At 42.0% G+C, this 23166-nt stretch overlaps 1 protein-coding gene across 2 annotated transcripts in view; it reads right to left on the reverse strand.

The window, feature by feature from the left end:
- mtus1b (microtubule associated tumor suppressor 1b) overlaps positions 1 to 23166 on the reverse strand; it is a 215666-nt gene that overhangs the window by 38681 nt on the left and 153819 nt on the right. For both annotated transcript variants that reach the window (XM_087988505.1, XM_043689999.2), the window contains exon 7: positions 13338 to 13558. In XM_087988505.1, coding sequence (XP_087844631.1) covers positions 13338 to 13558 — 221 coding nt within the window. The remainder of the gene's footprint in view (positions 1 to 13337; positions 13559 to 23166) is intronic.

Genomic DNA, 23166 nt, shown 5'->3' on the forward strand with positions numbered 1-23166 from the left:
AGGACTGATGTGGTGGAGCACTGGGTCACAGTGGTGGAAGCTGATGCCAGTTCATTCAAGGAAGAGATCCAAGCCCTGAAGACGCAGGTTCGTACTTTGCGTGACCAAGTGGATGATCTTGAAAACAGGGACAGGAGAAAAATAAACATTTGGATCATCGGTCTGCCTGAGGCTAAGGAAGGTGAGCAGCCTGCGGAATTTGTTGAAGATTGGCTTCCAAAATTCCTTGACTTGGAGACTGGCATAAGAGGATTGAAGATAGGGCTCACCAGGTCACAGCACGGAGGTCTGGTCTGGGTCAATGCCCTCGTCCTTTCCTGGTGTGATTCCATCATTACCGGGAGAAGGAGAGAGTCATAGAGGCTTCCAGACTCCAGGGGAAGGATCCAAAGGCCCTAATTTATGAGGGGTCTAAGATCATATTTTTTCAAGACTTTTCAGCGGCGGTGATCCAGAAACGAAAATCATATGATGGTGTCAAGAGAAGATTGAAGGAGCTTGGGATTCAGTACTCCGAGATATCCGGCAATGCTTCGGATCACCTTAGATGGATCCATGCATCTCTTTGACACATCTGAGAAGGCAAGAGACTTTGTGGACAAACTAACCTAATTTAAGCAATTGTAGCATGTATAAATATCGTTGCTTGGGTATGCGTTTATCATTCTGTAAAAGAAATGGAGGAAATCCGGTTGGAGCTTTGTTTTCTCCCCCCTTTTTTTCCTCTATTGATAATAATTTGGTTCAAACTATGTCTGGTGGTGGTCAAGATGTACATTTTAAATTTCTAAGTTAGGACATACCAAAGGATGGGTGGGGTATTTATTCCCCCTTTTTTATATAAAAGAAATTTTTTTATTCATATTGATATTCTATGGGGTGTTTATTCTTTTTAGGTTGTGCTTGCGATGCAGCTCTAGCTGGGAGAAGTGAAGGTGGTTGAGATGGCTAGACACCTATTTATGGGCAGTTCAGGATGGGTAGTTGCCCACTCCGGGCAGGGGGTGAGTTCCCCTACTCAGCGCTATTGGCGCTTTATATGTTGGTTCGTTTTCTGGTTTTTGTTTTTTATTTTTAATAATTTTGTATGTTTGTTAAATGTAGTGGTTTTAGTTAATGTAGTTTTTATATTTGTTGGACCATGTAACACTAAGGCTCAGCAATTTGTGATTCGGGTTCCCCCCACTGGAATTTAAAGTAATTGCAGAAGATTATGGCTAATGATTTGATTAAATGGTGTACCTGGAATATCAAGGGAAGTCACTCACCAATTAAGAGGAAGAAGGTACTCTTGAGTCTTAGAAAGGAGAAGGTGGATATTGCTTTGTTACAGGAGACATTTGGATGACAAGGAGCATCTGAAATTACAGCAGAATGGCTTTGACCGAGTTTATTTTTCATCATTTAATACCTGAAGTAGGGTAGTGGCTATATTGGTTAGGAAAAATCTCGCATTTAAATTGTTGGAATGTGTTAAAGACATATACGGGAGGTTTGTAATTCTTAAAGCCTGGATAAGTGGGGAAGAATATGGCATTTTAAATGTTTATTGTCCCCCAGCTCATCCTCTTAAATTCTTGGTAGATGCTTTTTCTGAACTGATAAGTCTCAAGTCTCAGCACATCATTATAGGGGGAGATTTTAACTGCCTCATGGACCCCACAGTAGACAGGTTGCCAAAAAGGTCTCTCGATACCCTCTGCATAAACTAAACAGTTATTGGGTTGGTGTGGAGAAATTAGGGTTGGTGGACGTCTAGAGGGGACTCCACCCTAGAGGTACAGATTTCACATTTTTCTCCAATCCGCATAGATGTCACACGAGGATTGATTTTTTTCTGACCCCTGCGGTAACCCTGGATCTGGTGGCATCCTGTACAATTGATCATATTGCCATCTCTGATCATGCTCCAGTGTACCTCATGGTTAAAATTAAGGATGTTACAGTGGATTCAAGGTACTAGCGAATGGACCCCTTTATTCTCATGGACAGCAAGTTTGTGGAGTATTTTTCTAGAGAATTTCAGGCATTCCTAGATATCAACATAGGCTCGGTTGATAGCTCATCTGTTCTCTGGGAAACTGCCAAAGCTTATGCCGGGGATAGTTATTTCATATTCCACCAGTCGGAAGCATCAGAAGGGTGAGCAGCAAGGTCTCCTGAAAGCACGGTTGAAGGCAGCCGAGAAGGCCTATTTTGACAGACCCTTGTTGGTCAAACTACAGAGGATTACGACACTGCGGTCTATACTAAATTCCGTGCTCACACAGACGGTAAAGGAGCTTTGCTTTTGTAAAGCAAAGGTTATACGAGCATGGTGACAAGCCAGGCAAATACTTAGCATACCTTGCCAGAAAGAAGTGCCCCACAAACCATTACAGCGATTAGGGAAGGGTCTGGGAACCTAACATGTGATTCTAAAAAGATTAATGTGGCGGTCCAGAGATTCTACTGAGAATTGTGAGGAGGGGCAGGCCAAAATGGAATCCTTTTTTAGAGATCTGATGCTCCGGGGTGTGACTCCCGAACATCAGTCCTTTCTCAATGCCCCATTATCAGAACAAGAAGTGCAGGAAGTTGTGAGGCAGCTTCAGAGTGGAAAGGCGCATGGTCCTGATGAACTTCCCAGTGAATTCTATAAGGAAGAAGTATACGGTCAGACCCGATGCTGAATATGTTTCATGATTCAGTCACGATTGTCTCTCACCATCTTGGAGAGAGGCCAATATTTCACTTATCCTTAAAAAAAGGAAGGATCCAGAAGATTGTGCTTCATACAGGCCCATCTCACTCTTACATGTGGACTTTAAGATCCTCTCTAAGGCTCTTGTGTTAAGGCTGGAGACTGTGTTACCTTCTATTATTAAAGAGGATCAGACAGGCTTCATAAAGGGTCGCAGATCCTCCAATAACGTTAGGAGGCTGCTTAACGTAATTCAAGCATGCCAACAGCAGTCAATACAGGGATTGGCGATTTCTTTAGATGCAGAGAAGGCAATTGACAGAGTCGAGTGGCCGTACCTTTTCTATACTCTAGACCGGTTTGGTCCGGGCAAAGTTTTCATCAGATGGGTAAAGGTTCTCTACAGTGTACCTCTCGCTGCGGTCATTACCAATGAGGTACGATCAAGCAATTTTAATATTTCTAGGGGCAGCCAGCAGGGCTGTCCCCTTTCACCATTACTTTTTACGTTGGTGATTGAACCGTTGGCAGAGTCCATTCGTGGGGATCTCAATAGATCAGCTTCAGAAGTGGGGTCAAAATTACATAAGATCTCGCTGTATGCAGATGATGTTCTAATTTTCTTGACAAATCCAGCAGTCTTAGTGCCTTGCCTGATACAATGCATTCATGTGTTTGGCGCTTTTTCAGAGCATAAGATTAATTTTGCTAAATCAGATGTTATGCCTATGGGTGGTCTTACGAAAGAGTTGGCTCTTGTGACTATAGATTCCCATTTAGTTGGTCACGGGGGGGGGGGGGGGGTTGTGTGTATTTGGGCATATACATTACTCCAGTTCTAGATTGGCTGGTCAAAGCCAATTTTACTCAATTATTTGAAAAAATTAAACAAGATCTCCAGTCTCACGGTTGGGTCGGATAGCGCTTAAGATGAATATTCTCCCTCGTTTGCTATACCCTATACGGACGCTCCCCCCCTGATTTTCAATAAACACACACTCAGGAGACTGAACAGTTGCCCCTCAGTTTGGGAGGGGGGGGGGGGGGGGGAAGTAGACCTTCCAGACATTAAAAATTACCAATTAAGCTCGCTTTTGACCTACGTGAGTGATTGGGTTTGTAGGGACCCTATTTCAATATGGCTAGATATCGAAGCCTCCCAGTCAAGGTGCCCCCTTACCAGTTTGCTGTTTTTGGACAAGGTGAGGGCAGTTAGGGAATATTGCCATAATCCAATAGACATCAATACTGTTAAAAGTATGGAGGGCAATTCGGCAGAGGGAAGGTAATATTGGCAAAACATCTTTGTTTACACGATTAGTGAGTATGATAGATTCAGGATTTAAATGTTGGGCAGCTAGGGGTATATCTTGCATGGGTGATTTATTTGAGGGAGATGTAATGATGTCCTTCGATCAGTTAGTACGGAAGTACGAGTTACCTAATAGAGACCTCTTTCGTTTTTTTTCAAGTTGGGATTTTATTCAAAAAAACCACACTTGTGGCTGATCCCTACAAATCTGACATAGAAAGAGGGGTACTAAGGGCTAAGAGTACACTCTCTGTCAATACTCTATATCACCAATTGAGGGGTGCCACCTCAGATGAGTGTGATCGATTCTGCAAGATGTGGGAAAGAGAGCTGGGTGTTGAAGTTTCTTCAGAGGCATGGGAGGATATTTGGGAGAATGCAAGGAAGATATCAATTTGCAATAGGACCCATGCTTTACAGTTGAAGATTCTCCACAGGGTCCACTTAGCCCCAGACCGTTTGTCAAAATTTAAACCAGGGGTATCTTCAGCATGTCCCAAGTGCAAGGTCTGCACGGGCACTCTTACCCATTGTCTTTGATCTTGTGACAGGCTTCAAACATATTGGAGCGCTATGGTGGGTGCAATGGAGAGGATTTTAGGTGTCGGGGTGGAGAAGGACCCTATTTCTCTCCTTTTGGGCCTACCCATTGTATTTCCTGCAGACTTGCATCAGAAAAATCTTTTCAATATTCTTACATTCTGTGCAAGGAAGAATATCTTGCTAGGTTGGATATCCGAAAAAACCCCAGGCTTGTCGGGTTGGCGGAAGATGGTTATGGAGCATATTCCCCATGATTTTCTCACAAATATGGCACACCACAAAACTGAGAATTTTTACAAAACATGGCAACCCTTTTTGAAATACCTGGACACAGATTTATCTACTACACTAACAAGGGCTTTTACATAGCCGTAATGATTGTGTTTCATGAGTCCAATATCCAGGGAGGAGGAACTGTGAATGTGAGTGTTTTGTTTGGCTGGGCTGAGTTACTATTTGTTTGTTGTTAGGTATTTATTTATTTATTTATTTAATTAGTTAAATAGCAAGTTTAGGATTTTAAAAAATTTTATACTTCTCCATATATGTTTATACATTCGTATAGGGTGAGTTGGGGATTTTTTTTATTATTTGGGTTTAGTTTTGTACTGTTTTGAATTGCATTGTTTTGTATTTGTTGTAATATTTAAAAAGATTTTTTTTCATAAAAATATATTATAAAAAAGGGACTTACCTTGGGAGTCAGGCCTCCATTTGTCAAGAGGTGCCAGGGAGGAGCGAAGGACTTCTGGGAACTCATTTGTGTGGTTGCGTTACCTGAAACGCTAATCTGGTAGCGTCTCCACCCATCCTCCTCCTCTAACCAAAAAAAAGGTTCTGTGCGCCAGATTGGTAAGGTAACGAGTTTATTTTTTAGTCCTTATTTTTTCCAAGAGTCTCTTTGGGAATTTAGAATAGTGGGAATGGAGGTTAGGGCAGTTGAATGTTCCTCCTGCAGAACGTGGGAGGTAAGGGTCACCACTAGTGTCCCTGCTGACTGCATCTGCGGGAAGTGCACCCAACTCCAGCTCCTCAAAGTGCATTAGGGAGCTGGATGAACTTCGGATTGTTCGGGAGGCAGAGGGAGTTATTGAGAGGAGTTACAGGGAGGTAGTCACACCTCAGGTACAAGAAAAAGGTAGATGGGTTACAGTCAGGGGACGGAAAGGAAACCGGCAGGCAGTGCAGGGATTTCCTGTGGCCATTCCACTCAACAATAAGTATACAGATTTGGGGGGGGGAAAAAAAAAAGGAGGGCAGAAACGACTTACCAGGGGAAAGCAGTGGGGTACAGGGCTCTGGCACAGAGTCTGTCCCTGCTGCTCAGAAGGGAAGAGGGAAGAGGAACAGAGCAGTAGTCATTGGGGACTCCATAGTTCGGGGGACAGATAGGAGGTTCTGTGGGGACGAGACACACTCACGGTTGGTGTGTTGCCTCCCGGGTGCCAGGGTTCATGATGTCTCTGATCATGTTTTTGGATCCTTAAGGGGGAGGGGGAGCAGCCCCAAGTCGTGGTCCACATAGGCACCAACGACATAGGTAGGAAGAGAGATGGGGATTTAAGGCAGAAATTCAGGGAGCTCAGATGAAGGCTTAGAACTAGGACGAACAGAATTGTCTCTGGTTTGTTGCCCGTGCCACGTGCTAGTCAGGCAAGAATAGGGAGAAAGAGGAGTTGAACACGTGGCTACAGGGATGGAGGAGGGAGGGTTTTGGATTCTTGGATAATTGGGGCTCTTCCTGGAGTAGGTGGGACCTCTACAAACAGGATGGTCTTCATCTGAACCAGAGGGGTACCAATAACCCGGGGGGGAATTCGCTAAGGAAAGGAGAGGTCACCCTGTTGGGAGTTTTCTATAGGCCTTCGAATAGTTCCAGAGATGTAGAAGAAAGGATAGCAAAGATGATTCTCAATAAGAGTGAGGGACAGGGTAGTTGTCATGGGGGACTTCAACTTTCCAAATATTGACTGGGAACACCATAGTACGAGTACTATAGATGGGTCAGTTTTTGTGCAACGTGTGCAAGTGGGCTTCCTGACACAGTATGTCGACAGGCCAACAAGGGGTGAAGCCACATTAGATTTGGTACTGGGTAATGAGCCCGGCCAGGTGTTAGACTTGGAAATAGGTGAGCACTTTGGTGATAGCGATCACAATTCTGTTATGTTTACTTTATTGATAGAAAGGGATAGGTGTATAGCACTGGGCAAGAGTTACAGGTGGGGAAAGGCAATTACAATGCGATTAGGCAAGATTTAGGAAGTTTAGGATGGGGAAGGAAACTGCAGGGGATGGGCACATTAGAAATGTGGAGCTTATTCAAGGAAAAGCTACAATGTGTCCTAGATAAGTATGTACCTGTCAGGCAGGGAGGAAGCTGTACAGCACGGGAGCTGTGGTTTACGAAGGAAGTGGAATCTCTGGTCAAGAGGAAGGTGGCGGCTTATGTTAGGATGCGATGTGAAGGCTCAGTTAGGGCGCTTGAGGCTTACAAGGTAGCCAGGAAAGACCTAAAGAGAGCTCAGAAGAGCCAGGAGGAGACATGAGAAGTTGTTGGCAGATAAGATCAGGGTAAACCCTAAGGCTTTCTATAGGTATTTAAGGAATAAAAGAATGACGAGTGTAAGATTAGGGCCAATCAAGGATAGGAGTGCGAAGTTGTGTGTGGAGTCAGAGGAGATAGGGGAAGCACTAAATGAATATTTTTCGATAGTATTCACTCTAAAAAATGACAATGTTGTCGAGGAGATTACGGAGATACAGGCTACTAGACTAGGTGGGATTGAGATTTACAAAGAAGAGGTATTAGAAATCCTGCAGAGGGTGAAAATAGATAAGTCCCCTGGGCTGGATGGGATTTATTCAAAGATCCTCTGGGAAGCCAGGAAGATTGCCGAGCCTTTGGCATTGATCTTCAAATCGTCATCGTCTACAGGAATAGTGCCAGAGACTAGAGGATAGCAAATGTGGTTCCCATGTTCAAGGAGAGTAGAGACAACCCAGGTAATTATAGACCAGTGAGCCTTACTTCAGTTTTTGGTAAAGTGTTAGAAAAGGTTATATTGAGATAGGATTTATCATCTAGAAAAGAACAATTTGATTAGGGATAGTCAGCATGGTTTTGTGAAGGGTAGGTCGTGCCTCACAAACCTTATTGAGTTCTTTGAGAAGGTGACCAAACAGGTAGATGAGAGTAAACCGGTTGATGTGGTGTGTATGGATTTCAGCAAGGTGTTCGATAAGGTTCCCCACAGTAGGCTATTGTACAAAATGCGGAGGCATGGGATTAAGAGAGATATAGCAGCTTGGATCAGTAATTGGCTTGCTGAAAGAAGACAGAGGGTGGTGGTTGATGGGAAATGTTCATCCTAGATTCCAGTTACCAGTGGTGTACTGCAAAGGTCGGTGTTGGGTCCACTGCTGTTTGTTATTTTTATAAACGACCTGGATGAGGGCGTAGAAGGGTGGGTTAGTAAATTTGCCGACAACACTAAAGTTGGTGGGGTTGTGGATAGTGATGAAGGATGTTGTAGGTTACAGAGACATAGATAAGTTGCAGAGCTGGGCTGAGAGGTGGCAAATGGAGTTTAATGCGGACAAGTGTGAGGTGATTCACTTTGGTCGGAGTAACCAGAATGCAAAGTACTGGGCTAATGGTAAAATTCTTGGTAGTGTAGATGAGCAGAGAGATCTGTGTCCAGGTACACAGATCCTTGAAAGTTGCCACCCAGGTTAACAGGATTGTTAAGAAGGCATACAGTGTTTTAGCTTTTATTAATACTGGAATAGAGTTCCGAAACCATGAGATTATGCTGCAGCTATACAAAACTCTGGTACGGCTGCGCTTGGAGTATTGTGTACAGTTCTGGTCACCGCATTACAAGGAGGACGTGGAAGCTTTGGAAAGGGTGCAGAGGAGATTTACTAGGATGTTGCCTGTTATGGAGGGAAGGTCTTACGAGGAAAGGCTGAGGGACTGGAGGCTGTTTTCGTTGGAGAGAAGGTTGAGAGGTGACTTAATAGAGACATATGAGATAATCAGAGGGTTAGATAGGGTGGACAGGGAGAGCCTTTTTCCAAGTATGGTGATGGTAAGCACGAGGGGGCTTTAAATTGAGGGGTGATAGATATAGGACAGATGTCAGAGGTAGTTTCTTTACTCAGAGTAGTAAGGGTATGGAATGCTTTGCCTGCAACGGTAGACTTGCCAACTTTAAGTCATCAATGGACAAGCATATGGACATATATGGAATAGTGTAGGTTATATGGGCTTCAGATTGGTATGACAGGTCGGCGTAACATTGAGGGCCAAAGGGCCTGTACTGCGCTGTAATGTTCTATGTAGAGCTCTTGCAAGGATAAACACCACCTTCCACCTAAGTTTCTAAACAGGCGTCAGCACTCAACATTGTTTAACACTTTCAGAACAGCCACACTGGTTACCTAACACCCACCATACCCCTAGATCCTATTTTGCACGTTTCTCCCAACAGAGCCAAGCCATTTTCAACCAGGTACATTTCTTGTTCGCACCCTTCCCAGCATCCTTCGCTCTCAGCCAATCAGCTATTTGTTTGCCCATTCCTTTTCCCCTCTCTCTGGGCACTGACCCCCATGTACTCTATCCACTTCCGTCTTCCCATCATCAGCATCCTTCCTCAGCTAAGTTCTGACCCTCCGGTCTCTGCGTTTCTCTCTACAGATGCTGCCAGATCTGTCATGATTCTTCAGCATACTCAGAATTCCATCACCTGCATTTCTTAGTTTTTACATTATCTCATGCCATTTTTTACATGATGGAATGCTAAGGACTTGGCTATAGTCACTGGTTCAACATCTAGATTTTAAAAAATGAAAAAAACTTTTATCCTAAACAAATCAAATTTTGCAAAAAGTCAGTGGTCAACTTTCAAGAACAAGATCTATCCAGCAGCTAAACTAGCAATTTTGAGATTGTAAGCTTGCATGATTAACTTGGGCAAATCACCCTTGACAGCAGGAACACAAAACAGACTAGATAAGCTTTTAAAAAGGACAAATATTTCACATAAAACCATTCATTTCCTCCTTAGCCATCTGCAATGCTGGCAAGATTTGGGTCAAACGTGAGTTACAATCAAGAGTAAAATAGCATTTTAGAGCCAACCTTCCATGATATCTAAGGCAATTGGGACTTGAACCAAGGTCTTCTTGCCTAGGAAGTAGGGGCACTACAATTACACCAAAACACATTTACATACGAGTGATTTCAAAATATCTATTCCATCGTCTGACTGCAAACCTTCTTAGCACTCAATCAGCAGAGATATTGTCAGTCACATATCTAGGTTGACCTGTTTCATTCAATTTCCAGCATTGAGAATTTAATAATTTTTCCCTCAAGTATTCACATAACTGATTAGATTTGTTCAGCTTCAAATTGCACTTCTCATTAAACAATGATGATAATAATAATTATTTTTTGGTCTAAAATTAAGGTAACCTATTTCTAACTTTTCTGAACTCACCGCTTCCTCCAAGAGAACAGTTTCATATATTCAAATTCAACCAGTACATCTGCAAATTGAAATCAAATATTGCCCCCCAACCAAAAATTAGTTACAAATCCTAATTTGAAGCAGATTAACAGTCTTCAGTATTTTCTGACTAGGCTTGTAAACTATGCATGGAAACAAATATCCACGACCAGAGTGGCTCACGTCTTTCTTGTAAAGGTTCTAGAAAGCCTGACAAGTTAATTAAACACTTTCATAGAATCCATATGCCACAAATTCCAAATCTTGAAACGAAATAAAATAAACCTCACCTTCCAATCAAAAATATGCAGATTGAGGAAGTCTTGTTTTAAGAAGTTGTTCTGTCAATTCCGAGTCATCCACCCAACTGCAGAATAAAGCAGCTTAGCATTCCAAAACAAACTGCCTTACACATGCTGATGCCTTCAAGCTCTACTAAATTAGGTAGCTCATTCAACATGGGCTGAATGAAAAATTTTCAATTAAAAACACTTCAAAAGACACCGGTCTCCAGTCTGGATGACAAACTCCAGATGCTGACATCAGCAACTTTGATGGTATATTTGGTTCCAAAGCAAACATCACATGATATCATTAGTCCTGCTTCAGGAAAATCACCTTGCCTCATTTCAGAGCTTCTACTGAACTGCTCATCCAGCACTGAACCTCATCTCTCGGCTCTCCTCTAGCTCACACCTGCCTATCCTCGCTCATTTGACTTTAAACCTTACAGCAACTCACGATCATCCATCATCCTTGAACTCGGTGGTCAGCATGGCTTCCATGTTAAAATTCTCATTTTATGCTCTCAAATCTTTCCATATCACCACCACCTATCCTCCAGTCACATAACTATCATATCTACATTTCCTCAGCTCCCCGATTTTAAAGTTGCCCCACCATCAACTGCCACGGCCTTAAGATGTGGAATTCCTTTCCTAAACCACTCCACCTTCCTTGTCTTTCAAAATTCAAAGCTTGACACTTTCCAAGCATCTGATTTATAGCTCAATATTTCATACCCTTTAATTTCAAATTTTAATTGATAATTTGGAATTGCCTTGGGACATTATAGAAAAGCTACCCAAAATTGTCATGGTTAATCCCTAGCCTCAACCCTCATTTGCCACCATATCTTGCTCCTAAGTCAGGCTTAAATTCTCCTTGAAAAACAAAACATCTTGTGTCTATTTTAAGACATGAAGGCTCAAGGAGCCCCTCATTTCCTCCTTGTGAGCAGCAACACCAACTGTGCCTTACTTGTCCACTCATCTAGGGCCTAAACTTTTCAATAAGAAAATCATGTGTTCGGAGTACAATATTACTCCCTTGAATTAGCAGCAAGTCAGTATTGCCATCCACATCAGCCATTTATGAAATTACAGATGATTACACTGACATTACTTTGATCTAAGCCTTGTTAATTACTGACAATACCTTTCCACTCCACTGTAGTAGCATTAAGGCATTTACCAAATCACAGAGCTCTTCCACACCATTTGAGTGGCATCCCAACTTTCTCATCACTACCTCCTCAAAGCCCCCACAATAAACAACCACCTCTTCAGAATTTTTACAAATTAAACGCATCCATCAAGGCATTAAAGACCAAGTAGCAGAAGTAAGCTATTCAGCCCAAAATCTGTTCTATCATGGATCATAGCTGATCTGATAATCCTCAAATCCACTTACCTGTCTTTCCCCCATGACACAGATTCCCTTGTAGACAAAAAAATCTCAGCCTTGAATATATTCAAAGACAGCCTCAAATGCCCTTTGCTGCAAAGAATTTCACTTCAGCTTCAAAAGAAATTCTTCTCTTTCCATCTTAAATCTGTGAACGTGTAAACTGAGACAATGCCCTCTGGTCCTAGACACTTCCACAAGGGGAAAATAATCACTCCATATCTACTCCGTCAAGACCCCATGTTCCAATAAGATCTCATTCTTCCAAACACCAATCAGTGCATTTATACTCCACTCCTTCAAAAAGGTTTACACTGCGTATGAGGAAGTGTTGGAGATCTTAGAAAACAAAAGGCAGCTAAATCTCAGACTGATCAAGTGGATCCCAGGATCTTGTGGGAAGTTACAGAAGAAATTGTGGAGCCTCTTGCAGAAATATTTGGATCATCTATAACTACAGATGAGGTGCCAGATGACTTGAGGGTGGATAATGCTGAACCTTTCGGAACAGATCAGAGGAGAAGCCTGAAAACTACAAGCCTGAGAGACTGACTTTGATGGTGAAGTTGTTGGAAGCGATTCTGAAATATGGAATTTATATGCAATTGGAGATAAAAGGACTATTAGGGATGGTCAGTATCGTCTTGTGAGAGATAAAAAAAAGTATCTCTCAAATTTGATTAAGCTTCTTGTAGCATTGAGTGTCCCATTATATAGCACACATTTATAAAATAGCAAAAAGTTCACTTATAGGCAAATGCACAAAATTTTATTCCAAACTGAATTAGAGTTCAGTAAAAAGAGAATCAAGGTTTTTGTTATTTATGTTTCCCCACAAATTAAAAACCTATGGCAGGTACAATGAATTAGGCCACAGATTAGCCATGTTTTCACTGGATGGCAGAACAGGCTCAAAGGGCTGAATGTTTTACAAAGAAACAAGATTAGACCAATTCTATTCAAATGAGCAAGAACAAACCATTTGAGTTATTCAAATAGAGGTCCTAGATTCCTAGAACTTCAAATCCCGTGTAGCAATGCAAGAATTACATTCTCTTAAACAGGATTCTACAATTTAAATAAAATGACTAATCTCCACAGTCAAGCCCGCATTTAACAAAAACTGTACACAACAGACTGCAATAGGCCTCAACCTACAAAGATACTCAAAAGTCAGCTGTTTACACTGAAATAGAAAAACTCAAATACCCAGCCAGCTTGGGATTCAATTCACATTCAAGACGACCATCCAAATGCCAAATTTGGATATTCATTTTGTTAAACAAATTCTCTTTAATTTTTAGTCTTAGGAGTGGAAAAGGCCTGAACATTGCAAAAACTGTAAAGTACCAGAAACAAGTAATTCATGTAAATCAAGATTGAATACCACACCTTGAACACACACATGAACCTTCTCAAAATTCTATGAAAGCTTAATTAAAATTAGCTATAAGATTCCCATCTCTTCCACTGAATTATTAAAACAACAACACATCATAAGTAATTCAAATTTACATGTATCAGGTTGTCCTATTTTATTGTAACTGTTGGAAAAAGGCAAAATGGAACAATGGAGCAAAGGAACACGCCTTACCTGGGTTTGAAGATACTGAACTACTACTGCAACAGCTTCAAATCTTTGGTTATTTGCTTTCAATAGTTCTTTCAACCATGTAATCCACGCAACCTGTTTCTCACATTTAGCTTTGTAGTGAGGTAACCCAAGGGATTCTGGTGAAGCCCGAGTTGACACACGAGTCATTTGGGAACTTGGCTTCTGTGCGGAAGAGTTTGATTTCACCCAAGTTGTGTCAGCTAGGAAGGAAAAACAATGAGCATTATAGTACATCTTTTTTGCACAGAAGTAGAGGTTTACTAAAGGTTACATGTTTTAAAAAAAAAACTAACAGGCCTGAAAACTTTTGGCTATAGATTATGAACTTCAAACAGAGTAATTGGTAATGTTGAATTCAACCCATTATGGAAGAAACTTGCCTCCGTAACTGGTCCGGCCTATTGAACCCAACCCAATGATTACCTTCTGAAGTGGCTATGCATATCACTTATATTTAATCTATTTCTCAAAGCATAATTTGCTGTAAAAGCTCAGCAGGTCGAGCAGCATCTGTGAAGAGAAATGTGTGTTAATGTTTTGAGGAAGGGTCACTCGACTTGAATCTTCCACTCTGATTTCTCTCCACAGAAATGCCAGAACTGCTCTGCTTTTCCAAAAATTTCTACTTTTGTTCGACTTACAGCATCCACAGTTCTTCCAGTTTTTCTTTTTGTAGTCAACCTGTTCAGAGATGCCATTACAGAACAGATGGAACTTGAACATAGGTCTAGTGTTCCAGGAGTAGGGACACTACCACTGTACTACAAAAATCGTACCTTTGGCACATCGCTTATTTGAAGTGAAACAATAATCATCTGGAGTCAGATAAGGCTTTAGTGGTAGTGTCCCACTTTTTGAGCCAGGATGCCAGTGTTCAAGCCCCACCTGCTCCAGAGAAATGTATGCATACAATAACAACACTGTACAAATCAATTAGAAAAATACCTGAAGAATAATCACCCTGCAGGATATACCAGTTCAAGGCAACTCACCAGCACTCCAGGTCAAGTAGGGACAGAAAACTGTGGTCTGCCATGCTGCTGACCGATATATCCCACAACAAATTAAATCATTAGGAATCCAGACAACAAATTCCCATTTTACCTTCTATTAGTGACATATCTTTCATATGTATGTTTAGCAAGACAATGCACATAACCATATAAAGTGAAATCAATTCACTAATTAGGAAACAGTTGGTTGCACTAGACACTACAAAGGCAATGGGTCCTTACAACATTCTGGCAATAATACTGAAGTCAGACTTCAAAACTTGCTGACCCTCTAGCCAAGCCCACCTACCCCATTTACCGCATCTACTCTACCATGTAGAAAATTGACTAAGTATGTCCTGTATACAAAAGTAACAAATCCAAACCGGCCAATAACTGTCCTATCACTTTAGTGGTTGAGTAGATGGAAGGTATGAACAGTGCTATGAGGCAAACTTACTTAGCAACAGACTGCTCCCTGATCATCAGTTTGGATTCTACCGTGGCCACAATATGGCCTTAGTTCAAACATAGACAAAGCAGCACAATTCAGGTGTGGGGAAGTGAAAGAGTTTATCCTTGACATCAAGGAACTAAAGCAAAACCGGAGTCAATGAGACTCTGAAGGAAAATTCTCTACTGGGTAGAGTCAAATGGCTATGGGAGGTTGGCCTTCAGGAATCTCAATTGCAGGGTTTGCTTAAACTGGTGCCGTAAGCCAAGCAGTCTTCAATGATTTTCCCTCAATCATAAGGCAAGAATTTGGATTGCTCATTTACCATAGCACAATGTTCAAAACACCATCCACAACTCTAAAATGAAGCAGCAAACAATATCCAGACTTATGCAATAATCCAAACACAAAAATGCCACTTAATGATCACCTTCAAGAGAAAATATAACAATCACTCCACCCCCCCCCCCCCCCACTTCCCCCGACAATTAATGGGATGATGATCACAATCCCCCACAATCAACATCCTGGTGTTTACCATTGATCAGGTACTGAACTGCCACATTAGTAATTACAAGAGCAGGTCAGGAGGTTAAAAATACTACCGTGGGTAACTTAGCTCCTGACTCCCAAAGCCTGTCCACCAACGACAAGGCACAAGTCAGGCATGTGATAGAATACTCCACACTTGCCTTGATCAGTGCAACCCCAATACCACAAGAAGCTTTACACTATCCAGAACAAAGCAGCCCACTTGATTGACACTATATCAACAAACATCCACTCCCTTCGTCACTAACACTAAGCATCAGCAGTCTGTACTATGTACGTGATGCACTGCAGAAATTCACCAAAAAGACTCAGACAGCACCTTCCAAACCCATGGCCATTTCCATCGAGAAGAACAAGGCAGCAGATATTTGGGAACACCACCACTTGCAAGTTCCTCTCCAGGCTCCTCATTATCCTGACAAAAATATATTGTTGTTTGTCCATGGTGACTGGGTCAAAATCCTAGAATTCCTTCCCTAATGGCACTGTGGATCTACAGACAGCAAATGAACTCCAGTTGGTTGAAGCCAGCAGCACACCACTACTGACACCCATATCTCAAGAATGGAATTAAAATATTAATCGTGAGCAAGGATATACTGCAAGTTCAGCTGATATAACCAGCCATGACCATTTGCCAGGACTTCAAAGAAATCTGGGTCCAATGGAGAAATGTCAAAGGGAACAAAGCTGGTAGAATTAGGAAGTAGTGTTGAAATTTTCCTCAAGCTGCAATTTATTAAGTTTTTTTTTTAAAAAAAGAGGTAGTGTGAAATATAAGTGACTTGGTAACTAGAAATTAACAACCTTAGTATCACAATTGCACTTTACAGGTGTTGCGACTTGGAACATATTGAAATGCAGAGCTCAAGTGGAGTGCATCCATTTCAGAAAAAGGTGATTTGCGCACACAAGGGAACATCAACAGCATGTCCATTACATGGCCAATACTAAAATGGCAAGGTTAATTTGGGACCCATATGTCTAACTTCCACCTCCCTCACCCCTACCAATCACTAACCCCCTCCAACTGCTAACTTTGGAAGGCCTAACAGAAATATAGAGTATGGGCTAATGTTAAGATTTTTGGTAGTGTGGATGAGCAGAGAGATCTTGGTGTCCATGTGCACAGACCCCTGAAAGTTGCCACCCAGGTTGATAGGGTTGTTAAGGCAGCATACGATGTGTTAGCTTTTATTGGTAGTGTGCTGTGTTTTGGAGCCATGAGGACATGTTGCGACTGTACGAAACTCTGGTGCAGCCATATTTGGGAGTATTGGATACATTATAGGAAGGATGTGGAAGCATTGGAAATGGTGCAGAGGAGATTTACCAGGATGTTGCCTGGTCTTAGGAGGAAAGGTTGAGGGACCTGAGGCTGTTTTTGTTAGTGAGGTGGTGGTTAAGAGGTGACTTAATTGAGGCGTACAAGATGATCAGAGGATGAGATAGGGTGGACAGTGCAAGCCTTTTTCCTCAGATGGTGATGGATAGCACAAGGGGACATAGTTTTAAATTCAGGGGTGATAGATTTCGGACAAATGTCAGAGGTCGGCTCTTTTCTCAGTAATAGGGACATGGAATGCCCTGCCTGCAACAGTAGTAGACTCGCCAACTGTAAGGGCATTTAAATGGTCGTTGGATAAATATGTGGATGATAATGGAATAGTGTAGGCGAGATTGGTTTCACAGGTCGGCTCAACATAGAGGGCCAAAGGGTCTGTACTGCACTATAATGTTCTATGTTCCATTAACTGTTCACATACCATAGTAGATATTCATGCAATTGTTTATTCCAGACTCAAGCCAATTACAAGTATATTCTCATTTCAAATGCATTATTTAACAGTCCAGATGTTCTCTTCCAAACTCTGCTCTGATCTGTTATTCAGCATTTTCAGTATTCCTCCTGACTGTTCTATCAAAGCAGCAATTGTTCAATGCATAGATCTAAGACCTTTAGGAAAGAATTTACATCCTACACAAATGTACAGGAGTACATTGTTTGCATCCCTTAATGCTTCAACTTGTATTTCAAAGTATTCGCAACTGGAATCATTAGGTTTTCATGTAATAATTCGGGGGGGAGAAAGAGGCTGTGGAAACAGTAACAGTTATGACTATGTATTTGCTGATTCAATTAAACCAGATTTCATGGAAGCTGTATTAATTTCACCAGCAAATTTTACAGCTCAGTACTTCAAAGACTAGATTTCATGTTCCCCTATTTCTAACCAGCATAATGTTAAGCAAAGTAAAATTAGAAAAGGTGGTTTTTGCAAAGTGGTAAAAATCCTGACACTATATCACTTCATAACCCTTCCCCCGTGAATCTCAAATCATGCGTTGGAACCACACTGAATTTAGTCCATTAGTTTGTGACTTGTCATATCTTGGAAAATTTGCATTTATTTGCAAATAGATGATCAAAGTCTTGAACTGTTCATGTGTCTAGATAAGTGCAGTTCCAACACCCACAATGCCTGATGTATTCTAGATGTATTAATTTCAATGAAAATTCATCCATTAGCTGTACAATTTCATAATGTGCTAGTTTTAAAACATAAAACAAGACAAACAACATCTCAAACTTGTAAACATCACCTATTATGACATGAGGAGCAACTGCATGGAAAGAATCACCATGTTAAGTTCCTTCCAAGTCAAGCCATATCATCCTGACTCAGGCAGATGTAACTTCATGTACAACTACAATCCGGCAATATTCTGACAGCATTGTGGAAATAATTTATGCACACACTCGTGGCTCAAGGTGATAACCACCAAAGCCAACTATAGATGGATTAAAAGTGCTTCCTCCAATGCTGCACTGCAGCACATGAACTTGCATTGTTTTCTTTACAAATGCAATGATCACTAAAAACAATTATCCTCAAGGCTTTGTGCTTGTTTTCCCCTCATTTTTCACAAGTTGCTTGAAAGAGTTTCCCCTGGCTACATCACATATTTTGCCAATTTCCTGAGATCTTGTTATGCGCTCCCCTTCCAGAACTTACTACTCTTTTAACCTTCCTAAATGTATGACGTCTATCCTGAAAAACAACAATTCAAGTAGCTTGAACCGAACTTCACTGACCATGACAATCAATGAGGTCAAAATGCAACATCTATAGATGGATCTGCTGTTTGTTGGTTGAAACAGCCCCTCAGTGACTAATTCAAATAATGTTTAGAGTTTGGGAGGCTATTTCACACTCTGAACAGCCAATTCAACCTACTACTACCATTCCACCAACTTATTCCCACTGCCCTGAAAATGTCTACTCTATCTCTTAACTCTAACAAACTTAAACTAAGTTTGTGCGAAGATTTGTAGCTCGGGTGCTCATTGTTGTGGTTCTGTTTGCCGAGCTGGAAGTTTTTGTTGCAAACGTTTCGTCCCCTGGCTAGGCGACATCATCAGTGCTTGGGAGCCTCCTGCGAAGCGCTTCTTTGATGTTTCCTCCGGTGTTTATAGTGGTCTGTCCCTGCCGCTTCCGGTTGTCAGTTTCAGCTGTCCGCTGTAGTGGTTGGTATATTGGGTCCAGGTCGATGTGTTTGTTGATGGAGTTTGTGGATGAATGCCATGCCTCTAGGAATTCCCTGGCTGTTCTCTGTCTGGCTTGCCCTATGATAGTAGTGTTGTCCCAGTCGAATTCATGTTGCTTGTTGTCTGCGTGTGTGGCTACTAAGGATAGCTGGTCGTGTCGTTTCGTGGCTAGTTGATGTTCATGTATGCGGATTGTTAGCTATCTTCCTGTTTGTCCTATATAGTGTTTTGTGCAGTCCTTGCATGGTATTTTGTACACTACATTAGTTTTGCTCATGTTGGGTATCGGGTCCTTCGTTCTGGTGAGTTGTTGTCTGAGCGTGGCTGTTGGTTTGTGTGCCGTTATGAGTCCTAGGGGTTGCTGTAGTCTGGCTGTCAGTTCTGAGATGCTCCTGATGTATGCTATGGTATGTAGAGGCATGGCATTCATCCACAAACTCCATCAACAAACACATCGACCTGGACCCAATATACCAACCACTACAGCGGACAGCTGAAACTGACAACCGGAAGCGGCAGAGACAGACCACTATAAACACCGGAGGAAACATCAAAGAAGCGCTTCGCAGGAGGCTCCCAAGCACTGATGATGTCGCCTAGCCAGGGGACGAAACGTTTGCAACAAAAACTTCCAGCTCGGTGAACAGAACCACAACAAACTTAAACTAAGAAAATTACGGATTTGGATTGCTCGAGTTTTATTTTATTGGCTATACTTAAGTAACAGTATCGATAAATATAGTGTCTACATTCCATTTAGTTATGGCTGCAGAGCTCAGGCCTGTGACTCATATGCCCTACCATATATGGGCAATCCTAAATGTGCCTGGTGGTCTTGTTGACCTTGGGGCAGAGATACCTCCAAGTGGAATAACTCAAACTCAATTTTAAGTGGCTCAAGTGACAATTGGGGCATGGTGATGCATTCACAAGGCAGCAAGTTTCATGAATACCATGTTTCAGGATGTGTTCATTCTGCAACTGAAGAGAAAAGGGAGATAAAGTAACATGGAAGGGTAATGGCAAGGGGTGTAGACAGGCATCTCTATGGCTATAGATGTGACTGATTCAATGTTGCAGGTCTTGAATACTGGGTCAAGTATGCCATGGAATATTTGCATAGACATCCAGAGATCATGGCTGAAGTTTGAATCAGTGATAGAAAAGGAAACTGACTTTATGCAAGCAGACTTCAGGGAGTTACCTAGGAAGGTGAAGAGCATGACTTCAGAGTAGCAATCTTCAGGTAATTCAGTGTCACACAGTAGCAAGTATAGATCATAGGACACAAGAGCACATGGTGATGAGTCAACCCATTGAGTCAACTCCAATGAGATCATGGCTGATCTTATAAATCCTCAACTCTATTTCCTTGCGTTTTCATAGAATCCCAACAGTTCATTGAGCCCATCAAGTCTGCATGGACACTCAAACACCTACCACCCAGACCAACCCCTCCCCCTGCCCTATCTTCAAGTCCCATATTTCCTATAGCTAACCCACATTACAGGACAAACTAGCATGGCCAATCCATCTGGCCTGCAGATCCTTGCACTGTGGGAGGAAACCGGAGCACTGGGTGGAACCCACACAGACAAAGGGAGAACATTCAAACTCCACACAGACAGTGTCACCCAAGGCTAGAAATGAATTGGATCCCTGGTGCTGTGAGGCAGCAGTGCCAACCACTGAGCTGTCCCAAAAAATTAACTTCCCTTACTGACTAAAAATTTACATCTCAGCCTAGAATCTACATCATGACTCAGTCTCAACAGTACTCTGTGGTAATGAATGCCATAGACTCACTATCCTCAACAGATTCCTAATCTAGGTCTTAAATTGCACCTGGTGACTTCTGGTCCTAGAATCTCCCACAAAAGGGAACCTTTCTGCATCTAGCCTGTCAAGTTCCTTAAGAATCTTCAATATTTGGGAATAGTGAGACAGAGCAGATGAATGCATGATTGGAGGAGGGTGGAAGAGTGACGGCAGGCTTTAGATTCAAGGTATTAGGACAGTTTCTGGTTGGGGCAAAATTTGTACAAGTTGGACAGGTTACATTCTAACAGAAATGGGACCAATAAACTCTCAGGGAGGTTTTGTTAGGATTGATTTAAAACAGATTGACAGAGGACAAGTATTTTGAGGGAAGAGAAGCAGAGATAGAGTTAAAAGTTAAAGCACTATTGAATGTGTCTGGAAGGTAGAGGGCACATTGACTGGATAACAAATATTTGGAGTTCAGCATGGTTAAAATGAAACCTGTTTTAATGCAGGGAGCCCAAGGAACATATAGATGAAATGAGGACAGATCTATGATAGCACACCTCCACATGAAGATTACCAATTTGGCTAAAAACTGGGCAGGATTGGTACCTCAATATACTAGGTTGGATAGTCTTCAGACAAAGATTGGTAGGGGTGAATCGATAGAGGGATATATCACAATATTCATTGTGCAATTATATTAGTGAGGGGTGATGTATTTAACCGATCAAGTGAGACTGTAAATGGCAGAAATAACAAAACAGTATTGGGTGTACTATAGGCCAGTCAGGTAGAGATACAGGATCAAATTTGAGACAAGTCTTAAGAATAACCAGGCAGTAATACTAGGCGGTTTTAATGACTCCAATATTTACTGTGATAGTTTTTGCATGCAATCAAGAGAGTAAATAAAATTCTTTAAACTGCATCTAGGAAAAGCTTTTCAGACTTTCCATAGAAAGCTCAACAAGAGGGGAACTTCTGCGCATAATACTCAAATAAGCTTGGATGGCTGAAAAGCAGATCAGATAGACTGCTTGAGATAAATTGAGCATAACTCAATAGGTTTAGGATCATGATGGAGATGGTTAAAGTTGGGCTGGGAATTAAAATGTTCTAAATTGAGGAAAGGTATATCTCCCTAAGATACAATATGGCTTAAACTGACTGGAAGCAGCCACTTGTGAATAAAATAGGTCAGAATGATGGGAGGCATTCAAGGAAGGAAAAATCTCAAGAGTACAGCTGTTATAGAGTCTTAGAAATGTACAGCATGGAAATAGACCCTTTGGTCCAACCTGTCCATGCCAACCTGATATCCCAACCCAATCTAGTCCCAGCTGCCAGCACCCAGCCCATATTCCTCCAAATCCTTCCTATGCATATACCCATCCAAATGCCTCTTCAATGTTGCAATTGTACCTCCACCACATCCTCTGGCAGCTCATTCCAAACACAAACCACCTTGTGTGAAAAACTTGCTCGTAGGTCTTTCCCCTCTCACCCCAAACCTGGGCCCTCTAGTTCTGGACTCCCCCACCCCGGGGAAAAGACTTTGCCTATTTACCCTATCCATGCGCCTCAATTTTGTAAACCCCTATAAGGTCACCCCTCAGCCTCCGATGCTCCAGGGAAACTTGTCCCAGCCTGTTCAGCCTTTCCCTATAGCTCAAATCCTCCAATCCTGGCAATGTCCTTGTAAATTTTTTCCAAACCCTTTCAAGTTTCACAACACCTTTCCGATAGGAAGGAGACCAGAACTGCATGCAATATTCCAACAGTGGCCTAACTAATGTCCTGTACAGCCGCAACATGACCTCCCAACTCCTGTACTCAATACTCTGACCAATAAACGAAAGCATCCCAGACACCGCCTTCACTATCCTATCTACCTACGACTCCACTTTCAAGGAGCTATGAACCTCCACTCCAAGGTCTTTTTGTTCAGCAACACTCCCTAGGACCTTACCATTAAGTGTATACATCCTGCTAAGATTTACTTTCCCAAAATGCAGCACCTCACATTTATCTGAATTAAACTCCATCTGCCACTTCTCAGCCCATTGGCCCATCTGGTCCAGATCATGTTGTAATCTGAGGTAACCCTCTTCGCTGTCCACTACACCTCCAATTTTGGTGTCATCTGCAAACTTACTAACTGTACCCTCTTATGCTCGTATCCAAATCATTTATGTAGATGACAAAAAGTAGAGGGCCCAGCACCGATCCTTGTGGCACTCCACTGGTCACAGGCCTCCAGTCTGAAATACAACCCTCCCCCACCAAAGGTCTTTTACCTTTGAGCCAGTTCTGAATCCAAATGTCTAGTTCTCCCTGTATTCCGAAATCTAACCTTGCTACTCAGTCTCCCATGGGGAACCTTGTTGAATGCCTTACTGAAGTCCATATAGATCACATCTACTGCTCTGCCCTCAATCTTCTTTGTTACTACTTCAAAAAACTCAGTCAAGTTTGTGAGATATGATTTACCAC

This window comes from Chiloscyllium plagiosum, unplaced genomic scaffold (assembly GCF_037043375.1).
Source record: "Chiloscyllium plagiosum isolate Xiang-an unplaced genomic scaffold, Cpla_swu_hap1 HiC_scaffold_1, whole genome shotgun sequence".
NCBI classification, from domain to species: domain Eukaryota; kingdom Metazoa; phylum Chordata; class Chondrichthyes; order Orectolobiformes; family Hemiscylliidae; genus Chiloscyllium; species Chiloscyllium plagiosum.